At 54.6% G+C, this 17,147-nt stretch overlaps 1 protein-coding gene across 16 annotated transcripts in view; it reads right to left on the bottom strand.

Annotated features, from left to right (window-relative positions):
* The window catches only part of FNBP1 (formin binding protein 1), a 129,586-nt gene that overhangs the window by 67,417 nt on the left and 45,022 nt on the right, over positions 1–17,147 (bottom strand). For all 16 annotated transcript variants that reach the window (XM_056108860.1, XM_056108858.1, XM_056108859.1 and 13 more), the window contains exon 2: positions 11,054–11,169. In XM_056108860.1, coding sequence (XP_055964835.1) covers positions 11,054–11,169 — 116 coding nt within the window. The remainder of the gene's footprint in view (positions 1–11,053; positions 11,170–17,147) is intronic.

The following is a 17,147-nucleotide window of genomic DNA, read 5'->3' as shown; positions in this document are numbered from 1 at the left end:
GTATCTTCGAGAAAGCACACTGATGATGTCTCAAAAGAAAACTTTTGTTTTGTTTTATTTTGAGGTCACCCCCTCAGGGTTCCTCCCGGCTCTGCGCTTCAGGAATCCCTCCTGGCGGTGCTTGGGAGACCCCGTGGGATACCAGGGATTGAACCCAGTCAGCTGCATGCAAAGCAAATGGCCTCCCCGCTGTGCTATGGCACTGGTCCCTCAAGTGTTAAATTAAAAGGTCAAGTGTCAAGCCAGCGGAGTTCAAAGGGCTGTGGCGTTGGCCCTGCACATGGAAGCCCCGGGTTCAATTCGCAGCAGCACAGGGTCCACTGGCCAGGCCAGAGGTAGCTCCACATCACCCCCCAAAAAAATCTCCAAGCATTGAGCCAAGACTGTCCAATTGCTCACGGTCCAATCCCCTCCATAAAATTATGCTCGTGAACCCGATCTATCAATAAGTCTCCATGAAGGACAATATTTGAGGGATGTATTAGGATTGAACAACATTAGCAAAATTGTACAAATGCTCAGCCCAGCCCCAGGCCCTCTTCTCTCCTGGAGCCCAGGCACCCCAGTCTTCTCTGACCATCAGGAGCCAAGACACTAACTACCCTGGGGCACTTCATTCCCCACCCTCCCATCCCCTGCCTCTACTTCCCTGGAGAACACAGCCCCGGGACAGAGGCTGGGGTGCTAAGGGCATTTTGTTTTTGTTTTTGTTTTTTTTTTTTTGCTTTTTGAGTCACACCTGGTGATGCACAGAGGTTACTCCTGGCTCTACACTCAGGAATCACCCCTGGCGGTGCTCAGGGGAGCATATGGGATGCCGGGAACCGAACCCGGGTTGGCCGCGTGCAAGGCAAACGCCCTACCCGCTGTGCTATCGCTCCAGCCCCCAAGGGCACTTGTTTTGCCCTTGCCTTAAGACCTACTCCCCCCTCGTTCCTGGCTGTAATCCCCCCTTTCATTATTTCACATTTTGCCTCTTCCATTTACTAATAGAGTTCATAGAAAAATGGGCACTGCTTGGCGGTCCATGTGGCCTGTGAGTGATGGTGACTGTCCCTCACAAGGAGCGGAGACACATCCTGGGAACCCGGATCTGGGCCCGGCTGGTGGGATTTACCACAACTCTGGGCTTTCGAAATTCAAGGGAACCCAGAACATCCGACAGACGAGAGACGGTCGCAAGGAAAACACGTAGATGGCGGGCTCAGGGGCAGGGCACACACTTCACATGTGCGAAGCCCCGGGTCCGAGCCCTGGCACCAGAACACACATGACTGAAGGCAGGAGTAGGTCACAGTGTTAGTTACACCGGCTGAGATGCTAAAGGAAGAAAAGGGTTACTCCAAGGCTGGGATTGCAAGGCACTCACAAACACGGATCCAGTGTTCTCCACCGAGATGCGGGACCCATCAGCAGCTCTAGACGCTGAAGAGCAGGTAAAGACAAGATTTCCCGAAAAAAATTCCCCCCCACCAAAAAAATAGTAATAATCCAAGAGGGGCAGGGAAGGTCTTGCCTGTGGCCGACCCGGGTTTGATTTCCGGCCCCGTCAGGACCCCCTGAGCCCATCAGAGGTGATCCCTGTGCACAGAGCCAGAGGAAGGGCCCGAGAACCCCTGGATGTGACCCCGAAAGCAAATAAAAATAAAAGTATAGTGCCAAAGACACACTGTGTGAGTCAGCGCAGGGCACGGGTCTCTGAATTGGTTTATAAGCCGCCTCTGCAGTTTGACTCTTGGCCATGATGGCCAGGACTGGGGGTGGGGCTCAGAGCTGCTTCCAGCAGGTCTCGGGGACTCAGACAGTGCCACAGATGCCACCCAGGTCTCAGGCACCCCCTTGCTGAGCCGAGAATGGCCCCTTCATGGGGGATTTTAAAAGCAATACGGCAGCTCTGAGTCTCAGCGCGAAAGCAGAGCGCACGGGTCCCGGCTCCTCTCCCAGGCCTGTTCCCAGGGGGGTTTTCAGGCCGAGCTTTAGATATGGACCTTTTATTGATGGCGAGTGTGTGGGAGGGTGTCTTTCTGTTGCTGCTTAGAACCCAGGGACACCTGGTTTAACACCAGGGCCCAAGGATATCTGGCCACACCCTGCAGTGGTCAGGGGACCGTGCGAGGCAGGGAATCAAACCCAGGTCCGAGGTGTGCCCTCACCTCTGTCCTATCTCTCAGCCCCTGACAGTCACTGTTTTTCCTGTCAACTCCAACTTTTCTTTCTTTTTAAAAAAAAATTTTTATTCCCAGAGTTTTCTTTTTTGTTGTTGTTGTTGTTTTTGTTTTGGTCACACCTGGTGATGCTCAGAGGTTAATCCTGATTTCGCACCCAGAAATTACTCCTGGCAGTGCTTGGGGGACCCTATGGGATGCCAGGGATCGAACTCAGGTCAGCCGCATTGAAGGCAAATGCCCTCCCCATTCTACGGATCACTCCAGCCCAAACTCCAATTTTTTTTTCTTTTTTGGGTCACACCCGGCGATGCACAGGGCTTACTCCTGGCTCTGCATTCAGGAGTTACTCCTGGCTCCGGGGACCATATGGGATTCTGGGAATCGAATCTGGGTCAGCCACGTACAAGGCAAACGCCCTACCTGCTATGCTCTCTCTCCAGCCCCCAAACTCCAACTTTTAACTAAGAATATGCCTCCTAATTCCGAGTTCACCCCCTCAAGATCCTTTCTAGGGAGCTAGCTTAAAGGGTTATTTATTTAAATCACACTTTCTGGGACGGAAGCGTAGTCCACCAGGGAGGATGTTTGTCTTGCACGCAGATGACCCATGGTAAACTCCCGGCACCCCATAGGGTCCCCCTGAGCACTGTCAGGAGTAATTCCTGAGTGCAGAGCCAGAAGGAAGCCCTGAGCATTGCTGGGTATACAACCCTTCCACCAAAAAAAAAAAAAAAATCCACACTTTGTTTCTATGCCCATTCCTAAGCAGTCATGCGAATAATTTTGACCTCAAATCCAGCCAAAGGAAGGAGGCAGAAGCGAAACAGCATGCCAGCCCTTGGGCTCCCTTTGCCAGGCCCTCCTAAACAGGATTCAAGACGAGTGGTGGGCGATCTCCTGCCAAGACCCTCAAGGCCCAAGAATGGTCTCGCTCTGACTCTGTTCGCATAAAGAACATTCAAACTGCTTCTTAAGTGCACCCATGAATAATTCATGAGCCGGAAACTCAAAGCCTCGGAAATCTGGGAGTGAATCTCAAGCGTCAGGGAGCTTCCGGGGCGCCCCACTCTCCCAGGACAGGCCTTCCTGCCCCACACGCGCGAGGAATCACGAAAAACAGACCCACAAAGCAACCCCAAGATGCATCTTTAAATCTGTGGCTGTTTTTTGGCCTTGCACATGGCTGACCCGGGTTCAGTCCCTGGCATCCCCTACAGTCCCTCAAGAACCGCCAGGAGTGCTTTGTGAGCACGAAGCCAGGAGTAAGTCCTGGGTAATGCCAGGTGTGGCCTCCAAACAAAACCCAAAAAAATCTAAATAAATAAATCTGTGGGATGACTTTTCTGAGTGTTGGGTAAGCTGCATTGCTACTGATTAAAAGGCGTGGGGGAGGGGTGGTGTGGCACTGGCCCAAGAGATAGCGTAGAGGGGAGGGCACTTGCTTTGCATGTGGTTGACCCGGGTTCGATACCCAGCATCCCACAGGGTGCCCCGAGCACCGCCAAGAGTGATTCCTGAGTGCAGAGCCAGGAGGAACCCCTGAGCACTTCCAGGTGGGGCCCTTAAACAAAACAGAACAGAAAAGTGAGGAAAACAGCCTTTGGTCAACGTGTCTGATCCTCAGATCCACAGGTGGGCGGTGGGGGCATGCTTTGCAGGCGTGAGGGGGGTGATGAGGAGGAAGCTGGGAGCCATCCAAGGCCCTCCAGAGCTCTGAGAAGGCCCAGGGTTGGGCCCAGGAATGCTTTGTTTTGTTTTCCGATCTTTCTCTTACTTTTCAGAAAATGCACTCGCAGCTTCCCAGATGGGGCGCGTGGAATCGGGTTCAATGGGGGAATTGTGCCTTTTGCAAGAGCAGAAAACAAGAGTGAAGAAACGGCAGAGGCCAAGGCAATCTGAAATGCTGAAAGACAAAACACCACCCCTCCTCGCCCTGTACTGGGGAAGCTGGTGACAGAGTGGCAGCAGAGACTGTGGGACAGCGAGAGTGGACACTGGCCCCCAACCCCTGCTGTCAGCAACAGGGAAACTGGCCCCCCCACCCCCACCCCACCATCTCCCAGAAATGGATGAAGAAGGGAGGAGCACTCAGGAGAGAGTAGAGTGAGCACCCACAAAATCAGACTCCCGGGGACTGAAACACTCAGCACCTCACGGAGAGCGCAGAGTTCCCGAGTTACGAGGGACAAAGCTGGGTGGTCTCCCCACTCTCTCCCCACTGGGGAGCTCCCAGGGATGGGTCGAAAGTTCTAGAAGCGAAGCTGACACACTAGTACAGCAGGGAGGGCGTTTGCCTTGCATGTGGCTGACCTGGGTTCGATCCCCGGCATCCGATATGCATCGCCGGGAGTAATTCCTGAGTGCAGAGTCTTGGAGTAACCCCTGAGCATCGCCATGTGTGACCCAAAAACCAAAAAGGAAAAAAAAAAAGAAAGGTCTAGAAGCAGGGAACACGCAGGCACCTCCCGCTCAGCACAAACAGAAGCAGGGCGGTGGAAGTTACTAACAAAACACGGACCCAGCCTTGCTCCAGGCCCCCTGGGCCCCGCCACAGACGGTAAGGTGGGAAATATTTGTTACATCTCACAGAGGAAAGAGATGAAGCAGAGTCATTTGTCCCCAAACAGATGACTTGGTTCTTCAGATGAAAAGTAAAAGCTGTGAATCACTTTTTGTTTCGCTTGGAGGTCACCTTCCCTCGCCTCCCCACCCCCACCCCTAGGTGCTCAGGGCTTACTCCTGGCTCTGCGCTCAAGGCTCACTCCTGGCGGGGACTGAGGGGCCCTTTGGGGTGCTGGTTTGAGGCTGGCTGTGTGCAAAGTCTTACCTGCTGTACGATCTCTCCTGCCCTTTACCTTCCCTTTCTGTTAACTCTTAGGAGTTTAATTTTTTTGGCTTTTTTTGGGAGGGGAGGGGAGGGTCACACTCGGCAATGCTCAGGGGTTCTTCCTGGCTCTGCACTCAGGAATCACTCCTGGCATTGCTCAAGTGAACTATATGGGATGCTGGAAATCGAACCCAGGTCGGCCACATGTAAGGCAAATGCCCGCCCCGCTGTACTATCACTCCAGCCCCAGGAGTTAAATTTTTATAGTACAACAGACCCCTCAAGGCCATGTCTTGTCAAACTAAAATAAAATAGAATTCCTATGGATGCAATATGCACTGTACTTAATTTATACTTAGTTACCCTTTGTTTATAATGAACTCTGGAAAAAAAAAACTCATGAAAACAGACCAGGTCATGAAGAGTTTACCAAGAAAAAAATACAACTGGTTTCAATGTACAAAAGCTACGGTAATTCTGGGGAGAGTAATAAGGCCTTGGCCTTGCACCCAGCTGACCCTGTTCCATTCCCGGCATGGAATTCGGTCCTCTAGGTAGCGCAATCCCTGAGCACAGAGCCAGGAGCAAGCCCTGAGCACAGCTGGGTGGGATCCAAACACAGCCCCGCCCCCATAAAAGCTCTTTCATTCAAAGTAAGAAAAGTACAGCTACCCTCGGCCTCCCCAGTTTTGGCTCATCAGACTAGGAAAATCAGCTTCCAAGAAGTCCCAGGAAAGTAACCATCAGGCGGGATTGGGTGCTCCTCCTAGAAAGTTCTAGCTAGGGGGCAGGAAACAATGTTTCCCAATCTAACGCAACATAGTAACCACGGGCATTAAAACCAAGGCCTGCAGGAAGGAATCGCCTGTTTGCTGGCGTTCTCACAGAATCCTCCCTGGAGAGAAACATCAGAAATGTTTTTATTTGGGGGACACCCAGAGGTGCTGAGGCAGCGCTGGGCCATGCTCTGGGTTCAACTGGGACCGGTTTTGTATCAGAGGGTCATAGCTGAGAGCCCTGACCCAGATGTGTGTGTGGGGGGCGGCGCTCACACAACCGCTGCAGTCCTGGGTCCACCCAATACCCTGGAGGGTCCCCCTGAATGATCCCTGTAACTGCATGTGGGGTGCAGAGAGGTGAGGGGGCTGCCACCTCCGAAGTGCTCAGAGACCATTTCTGCCTCTTCTTGGATGGAGATTTCTGAGGATCCATTTCTGGGGTGCAGGGTGGAGGCCTGGCCACCCCAAGGCGTGTGAAGCTGGTTGTCATTTAGATCATGCTGAGATCCCCAAATGGGGCAGCTCAGCCAGGGACAGGCCAGGAGGGGGAGGGGGAGGGGGAGGGGGAGGAGGAAGAGGAGGAGGAGGAGGAGGAAAGTGAGCTGGCATAAGAACCGCACCAGTCCTGGGGGAAGGTGGGGGGCAAGGGGCGGGAGGAGAGGTACCATGTGGGGACTTGCTGACAGGCCGGCCGGAAGTTGGACAACGGTGGAGTGTCCGGCCAGAGATGAGGGGGGGCCCCCCAGGGTCAGGGCAGAGGTCCCAGGAGAGGAAAGGCAAAACGGGTCTGGGAGCTGGGAAAGAGCTTTGCTTGGGGTCTGAGCGAGAGTGCAGAGGGTAGGGCACTTGCCTTGCCCACGGCTGACCTGGGTTCGATCCCTGATCCCCGGCACCCTGAGCCCCATTCAGAGTGCCAGAGTGATCCCGGAGCACAGAGCCAGGAGTCAGCCCTGAGCACTGCCCTGCCAGGCAACTCAGAAACCCCACCAAACAAACGGGAATATTTTGAGAAAACAGTGATGTGGGGTGGGGACATCCGTGACCCCGAGTCTTTGTTCCCTTCTGAAGCCACACAAGGCAGTGCTGGGCGCCACTTCCGGCTCTGCACTCAGGGATCACTCCGGCCAATCTGGGGGGGGGGGGGCGACCATAGGAGGTGCCCAGGGTCAAACCCGGGGTGGGGCGACCTGGGCTCAGCAGATTGCCCTGTGCCCCCCACCCCGCCCCACAGAAGTGGTCCTGTGGGTTTTGATGTTTTTGCATTTCATTTTTAAAATTTTATTCGAAGGTTTTATTTCAACGCCTGGATGGACACGGTTATTTGCAGGAAGGGTCACGGGCATACAACGCCCCCCCCTCCAAGTCCACAGCCCAGGCCCTCAATTCCAGCGAGGATGCTGGGCCTGGGGGCTCCGGCCAAGGCTGACCCTTCGTCTCACCTCGGAGGGTCCCGCCCTGACGCCTGCCCACGTGGCTTCCAGGCCGCCCCTTCCTGCGTCCCCCTCACATCTCCCTCTCCTGAGCGTCCCGTTCCTGTAATCTGGAGATAACGATGACCCACGAGTCGTGTTCTGCCCACTCTGGTTCCCACTGTTCCCTAGCCCGGCCAGGACATCCGGCATTTGACCTTGTCAGTCTGACCGACTTCAAGTGAGATCGCCCAGTTCCAGCCGGTGGCTGCAAACTGCAGGATTTTCTCCTTCCTTGAGTGGCGTGATCCATTTTGGTTTTTAGCAATGGAAGGAATGATGGGGTGTGTGCACGTGTGGTATGTGTGTGTATGTGTGTGTGGTGTGTGTGGTGTATATGTCTGTGTGTGTGCATGCAGTGTGTATGTACATGCAGTGTGTGTATGCGTGTGGTGTGTGTGCATGTGTGTGGTGTGTTTATGTGTATGCATGTAGTGTGTGTCCATGTGTGTGTATGCGTGTGGTGTGTATGTCTGTGTGTGTATGCGTGTGGTGTATGTGTGCATGTGTGTGATGTGTTTCTGTGTGTGTGGTGTATATATCCATGTATGTGTGAGCGTGCAGTGCGTGTCTGCGTGTGTGTGTGTGTGTGTGTGTGTGTGTGTGGTGATGCAAACAATCCAGAGAGAGTTGACTGATGGTGGGTAGAGGAGAGGGTCTGGGAGGGATTGGGGGCAGGGAGGAAGGGAGAAGCAGACAGACCCTGGGGGGAGGGGTACGGCACAGAGGTGTGGGTGATGCTAACTGGTGAAAATGGGTGTGAGAGTCTGGGGAAGGTTCTTCTCTGCCTGCGTCTTTTCAGTGAAGATACGACATAGCAGGTGATGGGAGGGGTTCTGAGAGGGAGCGGCTAAGTGGATCCCTTAGGAGGGGACGAGGCTGGGTGGAAGCGCTGTCCAGGGGTTAAGGCGCTTGCCCACCAACCCGGTTAGACCCCCCAGTACCACTAGGTACCCCTGCATCAGTACCACTAGGTCCCCCTGCATCACTGGGTGTGGCCGAAAGACCCCCAAGCACAGAAAAAAGGAGATGTGGGGAGCAGAGGCCCCAAGGGACAGTCTCAATAAAGGCCTGGGTACTAATTGGGAGTAAGCCAAGTCTTGAAGGCATCTATCCAAGCATCCTGGCTCCTTCTCAAGGGTACTGGCAAACAGTCACCACTCGGGTCTCAGCTAAGCTCTGTCGCCGGCTGTGGAACCCACAGGGAGGCTGAATGACTCCCCCACCCCGCACCCACTGGGTCCTGGGCCTGCAGGTCTCTGAGGATTCCTGGTAGCTGGTACCTAAGGCGAGGAAGCACAGCAGGAGACGAGGAGGCGGCAGGAAAAGGTGGCCTGTGCCAGAGAGAGACGGAGAAGGGGGGGGGGGGGGGGGAACGGAGAACGGGGGGGGGGGGGGGGGGCAGAGTCCAGATACTGGTGGCCAAACCCAAGGCGGGGCCTCATTTTGGTGAAAGCTGTTTTCCTGTCCATTTTCATACCACTGGCCACATTGTTTTGTTTTGTTTTTTGGCTTTTTGGGTCACACCTGGCGGTGCTCAGGGGTGACTCCTGGCTCTGCACTCAAGAATCATTCCTGGCGGTGCTCAAGGGACCATATGGGATGCTGGGAATTGAACCTGGGTTGGACACATGCAAGGGAAACGCCCTACCTGCTTCGCTATGGCTCTAGCCCCACTGGCCACATTTTAAAGCCCGGCGGGGCCCCTGCAGGAACCCACAGTCAAACTTCATTCTCCAGCCCCTTCCTTTCCAGCTCTCCAAGCCTCCAGGTCCCCACAAGACAGACACCACGAGGGACCTGAGCAACTGCCCTGGACCCTGGGAGTTCTATAAGGCACCCCCTCATGGAGTCCATTGAGTCTGGCCTTACATGCTACTCAATGGATGCCAAAACCTGCCATCCCTTCCAACGCATCATACATACCCAGCAAAGCTGCCCAGCCCCTCGGGACGCCCCCGTCCTCAGGGATGTGACATATCCCTCTCGGGCACTGCATTCAGATGAGATGTTTCTGTAGCAGAAGGCACTTAGGGGACCGAGCAATAGGACAGAGGGGAGGGCACTTGCCTTGCATGCAGCTTGACCCGGGTTCGATGCCCAGCACCCCATAGGGTCCCTCAAGTCCAGGAAATCACTCAGGAGTGAGTACACAGCCAGGAGTACCTCCTGAGCATCACCAAGTGTGGCCCAAAGACTGAATAAATAAATAGAATGCCAGTGGGGGTGCTGTTTCAGGAATAGGATTTCAGAATCTCCCCAACTGAACCAGGTGAGAGCTAATGGGTGAACCATGGTGCACGTTCCAACAGGCCAGCGCAGAAGCAAACGGGACCACAAGGACCCACAGAGCCATGGAGAAGGCGGACACAGACATGCCACACAGGCGCTCACATGGGCTCTCCATGGGAAGGACCAGTCACGAACCTCAGACCCAGGGCATAGGCCACGGGCCCAGGGGCCTCTGGTCACACAGACGCTTGGAGCATCTCACCTGAGCATGTCTGGGTTTGCAACTTGAGACAAACTAGACTGGGGAAACCCACTGCCTTCTGGAACAGCAAGGAGGGGGCGGGGAGAGAGCACTTGGGGTGCTGGGCTGGCAAGTGTGGAACCCTGGTCCAACCCCCAGCCAAGGGCGCCTTGAAGGCCCCGAGCAGTGCCATGTGTGGTGTTAGTGGCCTCCAAGCCCTGCTAGTTTGCCCTTTGGTGGTCCCCATCACAGGACATGCAGGAGGGGTCCCGGGTGCCCCTGAGCATCTTGGGACGGGCCACCTCCCCTCTCCAGCCCACACACATACACAAACAACTGGCTTTTTTTTTTTTTTTTTGCTGTTTGGGTCACACCTGGCAGTGCACAGGGGTTACTCCTGGCTCTGTGCTCAGGAATTACCCATGGCGGTGCTCAAGGGACCATATGGGATGCTGGGAATTGAGCCTGGGTCAGCCGTGTGCAAGGCAAATGCCCTACCCACTGTGCTATTGCTCCAGCCCCACAAACAACTGGCTTTAAAATCAAGAATGTGAGGCCTAGAGTGCCAGTATAGTAGGGAGGCGCTGCCCGTGCACACGGTTGGGCTGAGCCCAATCCCTGGCATCCCTCATGGTCCCCTGAGTCTGCCAGGAGCAATGCCTGAGCACAGAGACAAGAGTCAGCTCTAAGCACCACCGAGTGTGGCCCCCAAACCCCAATAAATAAATAAACATGATAAAATTGAGAATTTCTATTGTATCTTTAGGGCTGGAGCGATAGCACAGCGGTGGGGCGTTTGCCTTACAAGCGGCCAACATGGCCAACCCGAGTTCGATTCCTCCGCCCCTCTCGGAGAGCCCAGCAAGCTAACGAGAGTATCTCGCCCGCACGGCAGAGCCTGGCAAGCTACCCGTGACGTATTCAATATGCCAAACACAGTAACAAGTCTCACAATAGAGACATTACTGGGCCCGCTCGAGCAAATCGATGAACAACGGGAGGACCGTGACCGTGTTGTATCTTTACTGCGCTGCAGAAACGGACTCCGCGTGGGAAACAACTGCTGAGTCCAAAGCTAGTCTAGGAAGCATCAGGCCTCACATGGAGCAGACTCCCAGGTCCCCGGCGATGCAAAGCTCCCCGAGCATCAGCAGGGGTCGCTCCTGAGCACCCCAGCATCTCTGGGCGTGGCCCAAACCACCTTCCGGGCCCCCTCAGCCCCCCCACCAAAGGATTAGTACAACTGTCTGGTCCCCAAAAGGGAACGCTCTCAAAGGACTAAGTTGGGACTAGAAATCCTCTTTCAGTCCATTTTGCAGGTTCCAGTATCAACTCACCTGAGTTGCTTTGCATAGTTGAGTTCGATTTCTGTTCTCTCCTTCACGAATTTGATGTACTTCTCGAGAATATCAATTCCCCACTGGGTGTGTTTTTCTAAGTTGTCAAATTGATCCTGGTACATAAAAACACAGAGAGAGGGAGAGTTTAGAGTCTTTCTGTGATTCACAATGGAATTCACACGAATCTCCGCGAACTCACGGCCACACAGGAAACATTTCCACGTGTCCTGGATCACGCTCCAGATCTCTCTTACTGGGCAGTTTTCAGTCAACAAGACCAAACTGCTTGAAAACTCCCTGGGGAGGGCCAGGGACATGGGACAGCAGGGAGGGTGCTTGCCTTGCACGCGGTTCAATTCCCAGCATCCCATATGGTCCCCTGAGCACCACCAGGGGTAATTCCTGAGTGCAGAGCCAGGAGTAACCCCTGTGCATCCGGGTGTGACCCAGAAAGTAAATAACAACAATAATAATAATAACAACCCATAAAACAGATTTGTCTTTGTACCTATGTTTTAAAATTAAGGAAAAAGAAGAGACAAATATCTCAGGTTTCCATTGATCATTTTCTATATATACGAATATATATAAGGTAAAGGTAAGGTAAAGGCCCTCCCGTTGATCGTCGATTTGCTCGAGCGGGCCCAGTAACGTCTCCATTGGAGACATTACATACGAATATATATATATATATTTTTTTGAGTGGGGGTCATGCCCAGCAATGCTCAGGGGTTGCTCCTGGCTCTGCACCCAGGAATTACTGCCGGTGGTGCTCGGGGGACCCTATGGGATACCAGGGATCGAACCTGGGTTGGCAGCTTTCAAGGCAAATGCCCTCCCTGCTGTGCTATCGCTCTGGTCCCAGTTTTCATTGATCTTTGCTCCTCCATAAGGCACAAGATTCCCCGGTTCCCTCCCCTGAGAGCCTGGCCCGGGAAGACGCTCTCACTGCCATATCCCCGACAGACGAGGGAGCAGGGCAGAGACAAGCTGCCCCAGATGCAGTTCTCTCAAAGCAACCGAGGAAACAAACCTCTACGTGAACAATCCGAGTGCCAGTCACAGGCATTCCCGACTGGAGCCCAGCCAGCTCCCTGCTCCCGGGAACCTGGTTTCTCAGTGACCATCTTTAGTCCCCAAATCCTCTGGGGCCAAAGCAATCGTACAACAGGGCCGGGCGCCTGCCTTGCAGCAGCTGACCTGGGTTTGATCCCCGGCACTGCAGATGGTCCCCCACGTGCAGAGCCGGGAGTAAGCCCGGGGCATCACCAGATGCAGGTCCCCCCACCAAAAGAGAATGGTTGAGTGAGAGGATGGTTGTCCCAGAGAGAGGAAACGGTAACGGCGTCAGCACTGCAGATGTGATCTCCGGGCACTGCTGTTAGCCCTGTTCGCCTGTCCCCGATAAAGCCACGTGCCACGGCCGCCGTCCCTGCCCTTGACAGCAACGACAAGAAAATTTGAAACAGATGAAAAACTAATCAACCCACTTGCATTCTTGATGAAAATGTGGAAAACTTAGTGGAAAAAATAAAAGCCAAATCTTCAAAAGACTCCTTTGTGAGCAGAGAGCATAAAAGCTCTTTGAAAAATAAGTCTTTGCGGGCCGGAGTGATGGGCGGCGGGTGGGCCCTGCCTGCAACTGGCCGGGGTTCGATCCCCGGGAACCCTGTACGGTCCTCTAAGTCCATCCGGGAGTTAATAATATGGGTAATTAACAAATACACACTGAGAAAAGTGGCCTGTTTTGGGGTCAAACCCAGTGGTGATGGGGGTCCCTGGGGACAGGGCTATGGGGATTCACATCTTTCTGAGTCTCCAATGTCTGCCTTTATAGGACACGGCTGAATTTTCACTGGGCCTCTGCACACGGGCTGTTCAGAGGCCCTATTTTAGTGGAAGTATTTGAAAAAAATTAAAATCCACGCGGAGGCCAGAACCATTAGCACAGAGGGGAGGGCACTTGCCTTGCACTTTGCCAAACTGGGTTCGATCCCCAGCATCCCACAAGATCCCCTGAGCACCGCCAGGAGTGATTCCCGAGTGCAGAACCAGTAGTAAGCCTTGAGCATTGCCAGGCATTACCCAAAAAGCTAAAGAAATAAAATCCACACAAGCGTGTAATAAGAAAGCAGAGGGGGTACCCCAATAGTTTGTGGGGGTAAATTATAAATATACAGGTAATTCCAAGACTTACTTACTTACTTACTCTACAAATACTTTTTTTTGGGGGGGGGGGGGGTAAGGCACACCCAGTGGTGCTCAGGGATTCCTCCTGACTCTGCACTCAGGAATCTCTCCTGGCGGTGCTCGGGGATCATATCGGATGCCGGGGATCGAACTTGAGCCAGCCGCGTGCAAGGCCAGCGCCTTCCCCACTGTACCAATACTCATTCCTTAAAGCCTCATTGCCCTGTGGAATTAGAAATCTTGGCAATGAATCTTTCCTCGTCAGGTGCGATCAAGCGCTCGGGTCTCTCCCGCCAGTGGAGGCCCCTTGGCAGGCGCTGAGAACACAACACTAACGTGTCGGTCATCTGGGAAGCGTCATCTCGTGTTAAAAACTAGAGGAAAACTCATATATGCCTCCCCACCCCCTCGCTCTCTGCCTCACGATGGAAGCGGCCAGGTTCGCAGAGGAAAATAGCACGGCCCACAGTTCAAATGTTGACTTCAGGTCTAGAATTTTCTCAGGACAACAAACGCCATGAGCTCTCCGCTCAAGTGGCAGGCTGACTTCACTGGGGTGGGGGGCGGGGGGTGGGGGGAGAATGAGCCACCAGGTGTGGACGGGCAGAGGCTCCGGGAAAGCCCAATTGGTATTTGCCTGTGCAAAAAGCAGCCAGCTCCACGCTGAGGCCAATCCAGGTTTGGCCTCCGGCATCCCATAGGGTCCCCTGGGCCCTGCCAGGAGTGACCCCTGAGTGCAGAGCCAGGAGGAAACCGTGAGTCCAGCCGGGGGGGAGGGGGGGGAGGGGCAAAACGAAACCAACTCAAATCGGAACCGTGCATTTGCTTGGTTTGGGTGCTCAAAGCCACACCTGACAGTGCTCGGGGATGCCTCCGAACTTGGTGCTCAGGGGACGGAAGCCAGGTTCTTGCATGCCAAAAGCACGCACTCAGCCCAATGTGCTCTCTCTGGCCCTAAAATGGATTGGTGCTGAGGGCGAGAGAAGGCAATGGCTAACCACCTGGCCTCCATCCATGCCCAGGGACCCAGTCTCACCCTGCCCCCACCCCCCACTGCTTACCCCGAAGTGCAAAGAACCACAGTGAAAAAAGACAATGTCCTTGGCGGGGGTGTGGGGGCTCTCCTGCAGTGCTCAGGGAGTCTAGGGGCCACTCCCGGCGGTATCTGTCAGCCAGGCTGGACAGTTCAATACTAGGGCCTGAGGATACAGTGGTTTTTGTTTTGTTTTGTTTTTGTGCCCATCTGGTGGTGTTTAGGGGTTATTCCTGGCTCTGTGCTCAGGAATCACTCCTGGCAGTGCTCAGGGAACCCTATGGGATGCCGGGGATTAAACCTGGGTCGGCCACGTGCTAGGAAAGTGCCTAATCCTCTGTACTACTGCTCTGGCCACAAGACGCGGTGTTGATGGGCCCTGAGGTAGCCGGGCGCTTTCAGAGCACCACTGTGTGAGCGTGCATGTGTGAATGTGTATGTGTGTGTGAGTGAGTGTGTATGTGAATGAGTGTGTGTGTGACTGTGTATGTATGTGTGTGGGGGGGGGTCATAGAGTGTCAAGGTGTGAACTGGGTCTGCAGCATGCGGGCCCTGCCCACTGGGCTTTCTCCCTAGTCCCTCTCTCCTCCCCTCCCGTACTGCTACGGCAAGTAGCGTACTGCTAAGCTTCCGGCCCTAGAAGACACCGCAGGAAGGTTCCGGAACCTCTGGGTGCCCAGGGATGATGCTGTGAGGACACAAACTCTGTTTGCAAGATGCTTCCTTCCAAGATCGCGAGACAGACAGAACGGCTAATGGAAAATCCTATTTAATTGAGGGCTGCTGTATATATACCCACTCAGCGCCTCCTCTCACGGCCAAGGGCCTGCAAATGGGCGTTTTCAAGTAGCTGGTCGCAACCAGTCAGGTGGCTTCCCTCCCCCAGGCCCTGGGATCAAACCACCCCCGGCCTGAGCCGCAGACGTGGCAGCCACCACCTCCCATAGCCCTCCAGGCTCCTCCACGGCTGGGTCTGTTTTATTGGGGGGAAGGGGGCCCCCACACCTGGTGGTGTACAGGACTCACTCCCTGCTCTGCTCAGGGGTCACTCCTGGCGGTGCTCAGGTCGGCCGCAAGCAGGCCAGCACGCCCCCCCCACCACACACACATACACTGTGCTATCCGATTCCTGGTTGAGGCTCCTTTAAAGGCTAAAGATTAAATCAAATAGGCTGGGGGAGAGGGGTATCCGGAGAGCCCCCCACCCAGGGCTGGATGGCGTGTGTCTGGTGTGCCCACGGGGGCACCTGCTCCCATAAGGTTTCCAAGCACGGTCAGGTGCGGCCCCAGTGGCCCCAAACCCGAGTGAGTATGAGCTGCGGCATGTCGTTGGACCACAGAAATGAAGAAACTGAGGCCAGAGAGGCGGTGCCGCAGGAAGTACGTGCAGGGAACCTGGTTCGATCCCCAGTACCCCCTAGGAGCCAGGAGTAATCCATGAGCATTGCTGGGTCAGGCCTGAAACCACCCCTGCCCCTCCCCACACCCCCCAAAAAAGAAAGAAAGTCACCAGAAATGGGTTTTTTCCCCTTAAAATTATGCAAAAGGTTGACACGAAACAACACTCAGAATTAAAACAAGGAGGGCAGGCTCCTCGCCAGCGCTTTCCCTTCAGGCTTCCGGTCACTGCGGCCACCCAGGTCCAACCCAGCGGGCGGGAGGGGGGTGTGGGCAGCAGCAGGGACCAAGGTGACCTCGGCACTGGCTGAGCAGAGCCAGGAAGCTGCCCGCTCAGGGGCTCCCGGTGAGCCTGGGGGTCAAGGCCACTTCAGGCCTGGGAGATACTGATCTTCTTTTTCTTTTTATGGTTTGGGGGCCACACCCAGGGATTCTCAGGGCTTACTCCTGGCTCTGTGCTCAGGGTTCACTCCTGGCGGGGCTCATGGGACTATGTGGGGTGCCAGGGATCGAACCCAGGCTCGAGCTCGTACAGAGCAAAGCAACTTACCCGCTCAACTCTCACTCCAGGCCAGACTCAGGGACTGTCTTGTTTGGTTTGTTGTGGGGCCACATCCAGCGGATTCAGGGGTTACTCCCAGCTCAGTGCTCAGGAGAGCATGTGATGCTTGGGATGGACCCCAGGGCTCCCAGATGCAGAGCCTTTCTACGAGTGGGGGCTGGAGTGATAGCACGGGGGGGGGGGGGGGGGTGGCCCTGCACTGCACCATAGGGACCCCTAAGCAAGTGGGCTGAGAGTAGCCCCAGAGCACTGATAAATGTGGCTCAAGAACAAAACCCAAACAAACAAGCAAGGGCTGGAAAGATAGTACTGGGTTTGGGGCCAGAATGATATAGGTGCAATATACCGATATATCGCACAGTGGGGAGGGCATCTGTCATGCACACGGCCACTCAGGTTCAATCCCTGGCATCCCATAGGGTCCTCCGAGCACCATCAGGGGTGATTCCTGAGTGGAATCGCCAGGAGGAACCCCTGAGCATCACTGGGTGTGACCCAAAAAGGAAAAAATATAGTACTGGGAAGGCACTTGCCTTACAAGCATCTGACTGGGGCTCAGTTCCAAGCAATGCCCACAGTTCCCAGCAGAGCCAGGAATAATCCCAGCACAGCCCTGAGGTGAGCCCTGAGCACAGCTGGGTGTGGCCCCCAACCCTAAACCAAACACGGCAACACAAAGGATGCATCGAGCCCTGCTTACACACTCTAATTCCGGATAAATCCATTTTGAGAGGCTGGCCTTGAATGGAGAGTCACAGACAGTTCCCCCTGGAGAGGGCAGCTGTATTCGATTCCTCTTACGGAGAGAGACGTGTCTGAAGGTATGGATTTATTCAGAGCAAATGAAACAAAACCCCCATTTAAAATGTTTTTAAAAATCAATTTGGTTCTGAGTAGTAAAGTAGCTT

Source organism: Sorex fumeus, unplaced genomic scaffold (genome assembly GCF_029834395.1).
Source record: "Sorex fumeus unplaced genomic scaffold, SorFum_2.1 ptg000233l, whole genome shotgun sequence".
Lineage (NCBI taxonomy): Eukaryota > Metazoa > Chordata > Mammalia > Eulipotyphla > Soricidae > Sorex > Sorex fumeus.
This window is presented reverse-complemented; position numbering and strand designations above follow the sequence as displayed.